This window comes from Chelonoidis abingdonii, chromosome 8 (assembly GCF_003597395.2).
Source record: "Chelonoidis abingdonii isolate Lonesome George chromosome 8, CheloAbing_2.0, whole genome shotgun sequence".
Classification (NCBI taxonomy): domain Eukaryota; kingdom Metazoa; phylum Chordata; order Testudines; family Testudinidae; genus Chelonoidis; species Chelonoidis abingdonii.
The window spans coordinates 17,702,823-17,716,449 of NC_133776.1; the positions used below are offsets into that span (position 1 = coordinate 17,702,823).

The 13,627-nt window shown below is 40.5% G+C and overlaps 1 protein-coding gene across 6 annotated transcripts in view; it reads left to right on the forward strand.

Moving 5' to 3' along the window:
• MECOM (MDS1 and EVI1 complex locus) overlaps positions 1-13,627 on the forward strand; it is a 480,335-nt gene that overhangs the window by 208,153 nt on the left and 258,555 nt on the right. For all 6 annotated transcript variants that reach the window (XM_075068406.1, XM_075068408.1, XM_075068410.1 and 3 more), the window contains exon 2: positions 3,101-3,438. In XM_075068406.1, coding sequence (XP_074924507.1) covers positions 3,101-3,438 — 338 coding nt within the window. The remainder of the gene's footprint in view (positions 1-3,100; positions 3,439-13,627) is intronic.

Here is a 13,627-nt window from a genome sequence, read left to right on the forward strand (position 1 = left end):
AGTGGTTGGCTATTTGTATAGACAATTGTACTTGGAAGCACAGTCCCTGGGGCCCAATTCTGACCTCACAGCAGTTTTATATCAGTGTAACTCCAATGACTTCTGTGGAGTTACTTCTGATTTACATTGGCGTAAGTTGGAGCAGAATGAGGCCCCAGATTTTCTGACACTCTGGGCCAGGTCCTCAGCTGGTGTAAATGGAGCTCTGATCTAAGTGATTTTTAAAAAATGGTTTTCAAATTCAGCTTTTTGGCTTTTGAACGTTTTTTTAAAATATTTTTCTTAGATTGTATTGCCCTTGTTAGGCGAATGATGCCCTGGCATTCAGTTCAGACACTGCTTTTAGGCAGAAGGCCACATGTGTGCAATTCATCACCACAGGATTTAAAATGTAAAATCAACTTGTTTTAAATTATGCATTGTGTGCAATTTCTGGTCATAGAAGGGGGTCACAGGTGTGACTAGAGAAGAGTAAAACTGGAATTGTCCCATTGACATCTCTCCATTAGTCAATGGACAACAGCTAAGGATCTGGCTCCATACGTTTAAGGCTGTAGATCAGTTTGACCAGAGGTATGAATGGTTTTAGCCTTTTGAGACTGAAAGGGAAATTTAACTGGAGAACAGCAAACACGCTCTGGAGGAGAGAAGTTGAGTATGGCACATCTGCAGTGCAATACTTGCTAAGGTTTAAAGGCTCAGTCATTCAGCAGTGTTGTTGGGACCTGTGTGAGAGCAGTGCTGAGCCACTGATGGAGTGACTAGACAGGGTGCTTTGTAACAGGGCCAAAAGTTGGGAAAGTTGGAATAAAGGGTATTGAGTTCATTTATGCAGAGTGAATTGCATGCACTGCTCCTTTGTGCTGCGGAAGGAAGGAGTTCTGGGATACTCAAATTGAGGGTGGGAACTGGTGTGGAGGAAAGCAGAGTGGGTAGGTTCAAGGAGGGAGCATGAGGGGTAGGAATGTAGTATTTAACTGTGAAGTGGGGAGCAACAAACTGACAGGGGAGTTAGGCATCCTTATCTTAGGGAAATTCACGGGATTTAGTTGCCTAATTCCCTCAGGCCTCTTTGAGAATCTTTGCCATTGCTCACAAGCCATGTGCTATTGTCACCCTGATCACTCTCCTTTTATGTGATTTCCTTTTCCCCACCTCTCATCTATCTTTGTGCTCTTTGGGGCAGGGATTGTGCCTTTCTCTGTCTTTGCAACACCTGGAATGTTTTGGGCATTGCTGCAATCTAAATAGATAATATTAAGTAATTGGAAGGGAAGGGTGCTACATAGCAGTGAGCCCAGCGGTCCCAGCAGATGCCATGGAGCACTGAGGAGCACTCTGAGTGACACAACTTCATGGGAATTTTGGAGATGTTTCTGTGACTGTGGTTCATAGCCACCACTGCTCTTGCTTTCTCCTAAACTCAGCTCTTCTGCATGCTTAGGCAAAGTGGCACTTGAAGGTGCAACAGAAATATCATAAAATATGACTGCTAGGCAGGTCATTTCAATGCAGAGGACTGAAGTTAACCATTGCACTCTGACCACATCTTGATTCCTGTCCCTCTCATGGCCTCTCTTCCTCTCTACTCAGCGCAGCACGGTCATAGGCCTGATCCTGTTCCTTTTAGAGTTCATGGGAGTTTTGCCACGAATGTCAGTTGGAGTAGTATAAAGCCCTCAGCAGCCTCTGTGCAGATGCTAAGCAAACAGCTAGTGTCGAATGCTAGTACTTTGCCTCTCGGCAGCTCTTTCATCAGTCCTTAGCAGCCTTCAGGATCAGGCCATCCCTGCTGAGCTCCACTCAACCTGAGCTCCCAAAGAACAGATTTTTGAAACAGAAACAATGATGAAAAATCCTTCTATGCATTTGTCTAGCATCCCGGTGATTGAATTAATCCATGGATTTTACACTTCTCTGAAGGATGGTCCTTAGAAAAGTGATAAACAAACTAGTTGATATGGGGGGTCCAATTATTTAGAGCGCAGATGAAATTTGCCAAAACAAAGCCTAGGGAAATGGGTAGCTGAACTTCTGTATGATGTCTGTGTGACCTTAGTTAGCTCCGTATTAGAGGAAGAAAAACAATTCAGGGCTGTTAATATATTGCCTGCAGATAAAGCATCTGGTACATGCCAGGGATGATGTATTCAAATGATTTGTTATGCCCCAATGTTTGTTGTCACAAGTGGCAGAATCTTGAAAATGTAGACATAAAATTGTTAGGTAATATGTAATAAAGGCATGATAGATGACATTTTATCAGTGGAAAAACATTCAGTGTGTGACAGTGCTAAAACACGTGCTTAAAGTTAGCCCTGTGCTTAAGTACCTTGTTGAACTAGGACCTAAATAGTTTTCTTGGAAGAAAAATTGACTTTTTGAACATGGGGAAGGACTACTTGAATATTATGATGTGAGCTGTGGTGAATCATGCCCCTTGTGTTGTGACTCTTTGGGCCAGATCCTCAGTAGGTGTAATTTGCTGTAATTCCATTGAAGTCATTGGTGCTAGGTTGATTTACATCAGCTGAGGATCTGGCCAGCAGTTGCATGGTGGGCTGCTTCTCTTCTAAAGACTAATCTGAGGCCACCACATTTTTTGCCCCATAATTTAGATTGAATCTGAACCATTGTCCCCTTAGTGAAAGAAAGTCCAGTAAAGCCTTCCCAGTTTTCGTTTGGCTGAGATTTTATTTGTGATTTATAAGCACCAGTTTTCAATAGTAATTTCAAAGAGGAAATTGTTTAAGGTGCCATGTGCAGACCATATTGGGCAACTGGGTTTGCTTATTATATACATGTGTATGTAATTCATTCACTGCTGACAGTGCTTGTGTACAAGTGTGCAAACTACTTTGGATGGTAAGAGCCCCTCGGGTCTGCTTCTGAGAGGTGCTGAACATACACAGTTCCACAACAGAGAGGTTGCTCAGCACCTCTCAGGATGAAGCTCTACACAGTATTAGCAATTGATAAAGGTGCCGTAGAACCAGCAAACTGCCTTTTCTGCTTAATGTACAAGTTAAAAGGGTTTAAAGTACAAAACCCTTCAGCACATTTGGCTAGTACAGTCCCTAACATGTGGATTCATTTTCAGGTGATGAATGTTTATATGAAAGCTTCCCTGAAGTTCCTTTGGAGGAAATGTCAGAGGCTGACGGAGAGGCTAGTAAACTGTCCCTCAGTGTCCAAGAGCCATCTTCTCCAGCAACATCCAGTGAAGCATTCACACCAAAGGAGGGGTCTCCTTACAAGGCTCCCATATACATTCCCGATAATATTCCCGTTCCTTCAGAGTTTGAGCTCCGAGAGTCAAATGTTCCTGGAGCAGGATTAGGAATATGGACCAAAAGGAAGATTGAAGTAGGTGAAAAATTTGGGCCATACGTAGGAGAGCAGCAGTCAAATCTGAAAGATCCCATTTACGGTTGGGAGGTAAGAAACTTTTTACATTCTTTTGTTTTGTTGAACTGTCATTAAAGTTTACAAACTCAGATGTATTTGTAGAGTAAGAGGATATGATGCTGAAGTCAATGGTTATTTTGTGTGCATAAGAACTGCTAGATTTAGTTTTTGTCATTTTATGGAAGAAAATAAAAGTATACATGCACGTATGAAAACTTGCAGGGAATCACCACCATTCTTCACATGTAAACTTCAAATCCTGTCTCTCTTCTGTGGTAGGAAGAGGAGACGGTAACTTATCTGAAGTTTTATGTGGCACTTACGGTTTGTTTTCATGAAGCTCTGATATATAACATGGGACTAGGAGAGAGGTCTGCAGATGAACTAATGGCACTAATTTAAAAAAATTTGGAAGTTTCTTTTAGTCACCAGAATCACTGATTTAGAAAGGCCTTAAAGGCATCATTATTTGGTAAATTACAGCTGCAAGACATGATGATTTTCAGAGTTGGAAGCCTAAGGCCTTGATTCTACTTCCATTGAAGTCAATGGGCTCTTTACCATTAATTTTGATGGGAGTAGGATTGGGTCCTGAGCCTCATAAGCACAGCCCCACATTGGAGGTGGCATTGCACCTCATGGAGGCCTTCCAGTGCCCTACAGGATGCAACATAGTTCCATAGCCTGAAGGAAGGCAGTGTGTGCTCCTCACTATGACTGATCAGCACTGCTTAGTTTTATGGGTGGCAGGGTCATGGCTCTAGCTCCTTTCTCCTCTTTTTGGGGTAGTTAGCCCTTCCACTCTGGGGAGTATGAGGAGTTCTGTTCATGGCTCCACGTGCCCTCCCGACCATTGTGTGCCCTCTTAGGGTAGATGTTCAGGCTTGGCTGGAGCCCCGCCTGAATGTCTACACCACAGTTAACAGCCCCTTAAATTCAAGTTGTGAACCCAAGTCAGCTGGCCTGGGCCAGCCATCGGTGTCTAATTGCAGTATAGATGTACTTTTAATGACCAGCCACAAGCTGGCCCTTAATAACTTTCTCCTTTGAATCTGATCCCTGTGAGCATTCTGAAGGGAATCCGCCCCCGCTCCCGGCATCTCTCCTTTGCGAAGTACAACATTGCACAATTGTCTAGGTGTGTTATGTTTTTTATTCTGCTTAGCTCCGAAGCATTATGTATGATTACCTGGAGGCAGTATTCAGACTATTTGGGCCAATCAACTGATCCAACACTACACATTCTGTGTTAGTATAGCTCAGATAAAAATTCTAGACTTAAAAAAATCAGCTGTGTCTCTTAGCGTTGGTTTGATGTGACATACAAATATTCTTGCATGAACTTTTTTATTCATAGTTTGAAAGAGGTGAAGTAAAAATACAGGACAATCCCCATTTTCCATTTTTGTTTTTCATTGGGATAACAGACTTTTTGATAAATGAGGGAGAAATGCTTTGTCTGCATTGCTCTCGGAATATGATGGACCTTTGGGGAACTGGGAGTTTTACTTACCCAGAGATCAAATAAATGAAGTTGTACTTTGGAGTATAGCCCTCAAAACACATGGTGGATCATAAATGTTTGGTTTGCTTTTAACCATCAATAAATATTCAGTGATTTCTTTGCAAACTTTCCATCCAGTTGTTTAAACACGTGTGAGACCTGTGACAATATGACAGAAAAGTGTCAAGAGAAATTATAGACTTGGCAGAACTCTATAAAATGAACAGACCCTGATGCAATATAGTTACTGGAGAGAAATCTTTATTCTTTGAACAAGGCACCAGAAAGTCATAAAAGCTGTCTAATAGCCACACCACAGTGAAGCATGTATTGATAATGGAAGTTTAAAAAAAATTGCTGTCACACCATTTTAAATGTGAGTTGAACACAAGTCAAAACAAATACATTTTGGACCAGATCCTCAGGTGATGTAAAGCAGCACAGTGCCATGAACTCAAGAGACTGCTTCTGATTTTAGTTAAAGACACACTGTTGCTGATTGACACCAGTTATGGATGTGGCATTTTGGTTTTACCTTTAAATATAGGCATGCATACTCTAGTTTTTAGTGCCTCAGGTTATTTTAAATTTAAAAACCTTTTTGTCAGAACAACTAAGAAGAAGAAGAAGAAGAAATTGGAAGCTCCAAAGGGGAATCATTCTGAAGCTAGGACTCCCCTGCAACACACTTGAACAGGAATATTTATTTGGGAAAGCTGAAAAAAAAGTGTTGTTCAGTTTTCCCAACCAAATCTAAACAGTTCAAAGGTATTCAGTGAAACCCACGTAAAATTAGCAATAAATTGGAAATTGATCATCCACCTATACAAGCTTTGCAATCATAGAGGAGGCTAGAAACAGGTGAACAACAGAATACCATATTTCTTCCAGCCAGTAAAATAAATGTATTTATTACAAATTGAAGGGGGAAAACCTGGCAATTTACAGTTTATAAAATAAACCAACCAAATCCAGGCTATTCAAAGTCTAGACTAATACTGCATCTGTATTACTCACTCCAATAGGAAAAATTGGCCATTTTTGTTTTGAGTTTTGAGAGGGTTTTTTCTAAAGCTTAATTAATACCAAATGCAAACAAAACAAAACAGGCTTGCAGAGAGTGTGCATCAGTCTAACTTATTTTTTCATTCTGAATAAACCTGTGTTTGCTGTGGTATAAACATGTATCCAGATCGTTTACTGGCATGTTAAATGGTCAAATTAAGCTCATTGCTGGAAGACTAACACTAGTCCCTCCATACTTTAATTAGTGGGCCCAGCTCAATTCTGTGGAAGACACTTGTATCACTCTCATTGACTTCAAACACAGAAAAAAATAATCTTTCAATAGTGACATCACAGCCTTGTCAGGTTTAAGACAGCAGGTGTATCTTGGCTTCTGACATCTCTATGTTGGGAGCCATAGAAAATGTTGCTAGTGTAAGAGGGAGACAGACATTGTAGAGAGTGACAAAGGGAGGACAGTGACAGAGCAGGGAGAATGGGGAGAAAAGTGCAATTTGGTTATATTTAACTACAACCGTTTGTCACCTAGCTCATTAGACACCCTTCTGAAATAGAACCATAGAAATGTACACCTGGAAGAGACCTTGATAAGTCATCTAGTCCAGTCCCCTGACTGAGGTAGGACTAAGTATTATCTAGACAATTCCTGACAGGTGTTTGTCCAACCTATTCTTAAAAACCTCTAATGACAGAGATTCCAAAACCTCCCTAGGGAATTTGTTCCAGAGCTTAACTGCCCTTACAGTTAGGAAGTTTTTCCTAATGGCCAGCCTAAATCTCTCCTGCTGCAATTTAAGCCCATTACTTCTTGTCCTGTCCTCAATGGTTAAGGAGAACAATTTATCATCCTCCTCTTTCTAACAACCTTTTACATACTTGAAGATTGTTATCATGTCCCCCCTCAGTCTTCTCTTTTCCAGACTAAACAAACCCAGTGTTGTCAATCTTTCCTCATAGGTCATGTTTTCTAGACCTTTAATCATTTTTGTTGCTCTCCTCTGGACTTTCTCCAATTTGTTGACATCTTTCTCGAAGTATGGTGCCCAGAACTGGATACAATATTCCAGTTGAAGTCTTATCAGTGCTGAGTAGAGTGGAAGAATTATTTCCTGTGTCTTGCTTATAATACTCCTGCTAATGCATCCTGGAATTATATTTGCTTTTTCTGCAACAGTATTATGCTGTTGACTTATATTTAGTTTGTGATCCACTATAACCCCCAGATCCTTTTCTGCAGTACTCCTGCCTAGGCAGTCATTTTGTATTCATGTAATGGATTATTCCTTTCTAAGTGTAGTACTTCACATTTGTCCTTATTGAATTTCATCCTATTTACTTCAGCCCATTTCTCCAGTCAAGATCATTTTGAATTCTAATTCAATCCTCCAAAGCACTTGCAGCCTCCTCCCAGCTAGTTATTGTTCACAAACTTTATAAGAGTATTCTTTATGCCAGTGTGCCAAGGGACGTACTGGCCACTGGTTCCAGCAGCTCCCATTGGCCTGGAGCAGCAAACTGCGGCCAGTGGGAGCTGCGATCGGCCAGACCTGTGGATGTGGCGGGTAAACAGACCAGCCCGATCTACCAGGGTCTTTCCCTAAACCAGCAGCATCTCAAGTTTGGGAAACACTGCTCTATCCCTGGAGGATCCCACTCAATATGCCTTTCTAGCTTGATTGAGAACCATGGTTAACTACTCTCTGAGTATGCTTTCCCAACCAGTTGTGCACCCATCTTATAGTAGGTTCCTCTAGGCTATATTTCTCCAGTTTGTTTCTGAGGTCATATGAGACCATTTCAAAAAAATGCTAAATTTGAGATATATCACATCTACTGCTTCCCTTCATCCACACGGCTTGTTACCCTGTCAAAGTAATAACCAGCAGCCAGCTTCCTCCCTGTGAAGGAGCCCTGTCCTCCTCTCCTGGTGCTGCTACTGCAGTCCTCCCCAGCTGGAGTGCTTCCTCAGTTTAGGAGGTCTCCATATACATATTTTCAATAAATTCTTCATATGCATGGATGCTCCTCAGATTAGCCCTCTCCTCCTGTAGTTCTCTCATTTGATCAGGTATTGTAGTGTGTATTACTTACTGGACAGGTGTATTGAGCTCCATCCTGCTCTCACTTAAGTCAAGTGGTAGTTTTATCTTTGTTTCAGTGGGAGCAAGGTAGAGCCTGATGACTGTGCAGGATAATCACAGATTTTAGCCACTTTACAGAAAGTGGATATTTTTATCTCCTACTCCACGATGATTCCCAAGGAGCTAGTGCTGTGTAGTGCATTGATCTTGCTGCTGCCATCACTGATTTTGATTATAAAACATTTGGATACTCAGTGTGGAATGGAGAAGTAAGAAAGGGCATGTTGTGTGGGATCAAGGGAGAATGGAGTATCATCCTTTTGCTATTGCAGGATTGTTACTACTACTCTTTTCGCTGGAGGAAGCCTAGTTATAAGAGCTGTGAATATGTGATCATTGGCTTCATAGGCTAAAAGTGATGCTTCTGAGGGGTTCACCCGAAAGTGAACCTCACTTGCTAAGCAGAGGGCAGTGATGCCAAATCCCAGTGGAGATGAGAGTGGATGGGGGCAGGTGTTTTTACCTGATGGTATAGACTGTGCCTAAAGAGTCCTAGACACTGTTTGACCTACCTTAATGACAGCGCTGATTAGGTTCAATTGAGAGTCCTTGTTTGTGGTTGATGACTCCTAGAGCTGACATCACTGCTGAGCTGGTCTAGGAGCTAAGCCTAAGACCCTGTGTGAGGACCGTGAATACAGAGAACACTACACTGGCTGTGCAGTTCCCCACTACCTGCTGAAGTCACTAGAAGCTCGGCTTAAGTGGTGGAACCTCAGAATGTGATGTCGCAGGAGCAGCAAGCAGCGGCACTAACAGCAGCAGAGAGACAGCAGCCAGCGATGATCCAGTTGCAAAGGCAGCAGTAGAGGCATTGCTCGATGCCTCTACTTTCCTGGGGTGGAAGGTGAACTCTGTGAATGCATCTCTGAACTCGGGTCTTCACTAATCAAGAACAGCCAAGTCTGAGTGGGGTGCAGCAGAGAGAGAAGTGAGTGATGTGCTAAATGGACAGTTGTTCATCAGACTTTTCCACTACAAAGTGGGAAACTGAGGCAAAGGACACTACCCAATGCACTGTGAGGTCAGGTTTGCTTATAGTCATATGCTTTCCATGTGACTCTGGTGTTTTCCCAAATTAATGCTTGATTCCCTTTCAGTAAATGTTCTCTTTGGTTATTACCAGACTCAGTGCTTGTGAGTGTGGAAGTATTGCCTCTTAGAAGCACTCAAGAGTGGAGTTAAGTGTTCCCAGATTACTGGGTGGCGGCTCAAACTGGTTCTGTCTATATTGTTAAAAGGAACCCCAAGATACTAAACATGAACATCATTGCTGCCAACTTCACCTGGCAGAAGGTTACGCATACATGACAAGACTTCCACATTGCTTAATGTCCGTGTACCTATTTTGTTCTTAGGAACTGATACTTTTATGATTACTTCAAGAACAACTGTTCTTGATAAATTATTCTTTCCCTTCATAAACTTGCCTTCTTTTGAGGTTAAGGTAAAACAATATGATCATGTTATAACATCTTTTCTCTAATGGATATGAAGAATTAAGGAGGAATCTTTTGTCAAGAGAAAAAGAGAGTTAGTATTTCTTGGGCAAACTCTGAACGCTGTTCTTGGTATTGTATGAAGTTATGGGGATATAGCAGTGCACATTTTGACTTAAAAATCTCCAGGATGTGCTTCTTTTTTGCAACTGTTTATTACTGATAGTGAGATGACCTTGAGCTAGAAACTCATACACATTGGAATGGGGACATAGGTTGAAATCTAAAGTTGGATCTGGTTCCACATTTTGGAGAGGGCTGCTATCTTTAATAATATGCAAAGAGTCTCAGCACCTCTGAATCTTGGAGCATTTGTAACTTTGATCCAAATTTTGTATCTTGAGTCCATCTCTGATTATCAGTAGGACTAGCTGGTGGAGGTGTGCAGGGGAGTGAAAACTGGAGAAACTGCCATAGTAGGTTTGCCGATAGCTAGCTGATGTGAAAAACATTTGCTATTGCCTATGCAGTACACAAGGAATTTCATGGGGCCTGTTCCTACAGTGCTCCAGCTAGCAAAATTCCCCACTGATTTCAATACAGTATTTTGCCTCTGCAAATCATGCGAAATCATATCCATTGTGTTCATTTATATATTCGAGCAATACAAGTGGGCTGTGGGACAAAAAGAATTTGTTGTGATGTAGTTGTGCTTTGGTCGTGATTAGAGTGCTGTACACCAGTTTAAATGAAAAGCCATAAATTAGAATTTTATCTCATTTTGTGGGTTTAGCGCTGAGCATTATCTAATCAGGTATTGGTTATCTAAAGTACAAATTGAACAAAGGGTCACTGGACAAGGGTAAAGGTCAAGCTTTTTTGCAGTTTGTCACTGTGGTTTTAGTATTCGCCAGTAGCCCAGTTGTCTGTTGGGGCCAAGTAGCTGTAGCTCAGTGATTGTTTAAAAAGGGAAAATTGACTGCTTCTTAATCAACAAAGAAAACAAGCCTTTAAGGGCTGTCAGTACTTTTTTTTTTAAACAAAAATAAGCAAGGAAATGCAAATTTAGCAATATCATCATGGTTCCTGCCCTGCTAGTTAAAACAACTTGGAGAGCACTATAAAATGAACCTCTAAATAGTTCACTAAAACAAATGTAGATGTCTACCACAAGAATCTTCTACAGCATGTTGAACATTCAGTTCAGATAGCTGACTGGTATAGTTAGTTTAAATTCATGTTCATGGGAACATAATTTATCCACAATGGTTTTAGATGCTGTTTATCCTAAAACTTGATTTCTATGCTAGAAAGGTAGATATAGGAGCAATAAAGTCTATTAAATCAAACTTGTTACAGAAGATAAAAAAATAGTTTAGGACTTTAGAAAACAGAAGATATTCTTCTTTCATGGCATTGAGGCCTAGAGACAAATGTGATTGGCTTGGAATCTGAAGAGATTTCATGAAGATATATTTAAACAGTATTGAATCTGGTATAAGAATGTGACATTCCAAAATGTAAACAAAGTTTATGCTGTCTGGATTGGAAGAGGATCCAATGAGAGTTATGAGAATCATGAAACTTTGTATAAAATGTTGAGAGGGGATTAGTTACAGTTATGTACAGCATTAACCAATGGTGTGAAAAATATCTTTAATTTTCCAAGGAATTTGAGGCAGACAGATTAGATATCTCAGAATATTTATTGGCATGAATTGCCTTCTTAAACAATTGAAAAAAGTCTTAGGGCCAGACATTATATCATATTTTAAAACTTTCTAGTTTTGTGCTGTTTGACTTAAACTCCATATGTATTTATTTGGAGTTTGGTCTACAAGAAACTCCATGTGCAGGACCATCCAACACTCTGGGTACCCTTATCTTTAAAACACAATACTATAGGAGTAACAAATCATAAGGGTCTAGATTTTCAAAATCAGAGTATAAAGTTTTTTTGTGAATCTATATTTCAGCACCTAAATATATGGTCAGATTTTCTAAAGTCCTCAGCATCCAAAGTCTTACTTAGAAGCCTAACTTTGGTCTCCTACTTTTGGAAATCTTGATCAAAGAGACCAAAGCAACAGCACTCCTTCTTCCTCTTCCCTACAATATGCTTTACTGTATAATGAACAGGTATGCGATCAGTATTCCCTAAAACTCCTACCATGCTATTCCCAACAAACAGTGTAAACGCTGGAGTCAGTTATTTATATAAGGCAGTTGGTAAAATTTTAAACATCACCTGAAAAGGTGATTTGTATGTGACTATGGTATTTCCATTATTTCTGCAAAATTAAAAATATTACACATTTTGAGGAACTGAATGGCTCCAGGGTTTGGCAATTAGATACAGGGACAGTCATTTCTAGGTCACATGATCAAATCTGGCTGAGGTTGGTGGCAGTTGACTATCATTGTCAGCTGACAATCTTTTGGTGGTTGATGTGAATTAAGCTGATAGTCTCGGTTCAGTTTCTATGAATCAAAGTCTGACCTCACACTGGTGTAAACCCTGTAGTAACTCCACTGAAGTCAATGAAGTTACTTCAGTGTTACACCAGTAGAATATGGCCCTATAAGTTCTTTACAATAGAAAAAGAAAGATACAAAGCTTTCCTTATTTCTGGATGTTGTCCTCCAGAAACAGGACTGATGTTATGGGGTATGTGGGGAATCTTGTGCTGCTCCTTTCTGCACTCTGCTTAACTTTTAGTTTTCCATTGTTGTCCATCTGGTGCTTTTCCTGAGCATCACACTAACTTAAAGTAAAATCCTGACCCTATTTTACATAACTGTTACATAGAGCAGCTCCATATTAGGCCACCTGAGGTGAGAGTGAAGTGCAGCATCCCCTGTTGGTCTCATTGATATTAGGACTTACGTATTCTTTTCAATATTGGCATTTGGCGAAAATGGGAAGCAGACTATGGGTGATCCTATTTAAAAAAGTTGTTACCACTTTGGTAAGGGGATAGACTCTGCCTACCAGGATGGTGTGATAGGGCCTATTCTTCTCTCTCAGATGACAGCTCCTCAGTTCTGTACTTCAGTGCCTAGGAGCAGACAGCATATTTTTGGCAGCCACAGGTGCCAGTGATTTGTTTTCCTTTCTACATTATTTAGATATTTGTTTATCTCATTTAGAGCTCAATCCTGCAAGATGTTGAGAGCCATGGCATTTAAGCAGCAGTTTACCATGAAGAGGATTACCACATGGTTAAAATTAAGCATGTGCTTAACTGCTTTGCTAAATTTAGGGCCAGATTGCTCAGCACCTTCGAGGCTCAAGTCCATAGTACATGTTGAGTGCTTTGATTAAGTGGGAGGGGGCTTGTGATAGAAGATGCTGACACAAAGGAGTGGTTGCCTGAAAAAAAGTGATTGATTCTATTTTTTGGCAATGCTGCCAGTCTAAATCCATCTTTTCTGTGCATCCATGCCTGTGGTGAGGATGTGACTAATTGTACTTGGTGCTGTAGAAAACCTTTAGACAAGTTCTTCACAAGTCATTCTAAAAGATGATGCCATTTACATTCATCAAGAGTGTTGGTAGAAGCATGACTGCCAGCATCAGACACCCTGACTTCTCTCTGTGTAGCGCCTACGTCATGTGGACATAGATAAAAGTGCATAAGGTTCTCAAATTGTTCAGTGGTAAGCATAACATAAATGCTTATATACGTATGTGGAATGGCATGCCATAAATAATTCGGTTCTAATTGGATTTACTTTGCAAATAAAAAGTATCTTCAGAAGAGGTGCTCATCCTGCGAAATCTTTTTGCCCATTTGATCTAGGTGGAGTAGTGTGTAGAAGATGGGAAGTAGCACTATATTGTTGTCTTCTATCATCTACCATTAATTGATGGTACAATTAACATGAACAAAAAAAGTTCCATGGCATGGTTTTACAGATCAGTGGAGGATGAGCCACTGATCTCTATTAGTGTAATAGCATCAAATGCCACAGTGCTTTATTTACTCATGGGCTTGAGTGAAGTAAGAACTAAGGATTACAGAATTTGGCCCACAGCTTTAATATGAAAATTACTCTAAGAATGTTTTTGTTTTTTTTTAAATAGCATATTTCCATAGAAACTACCC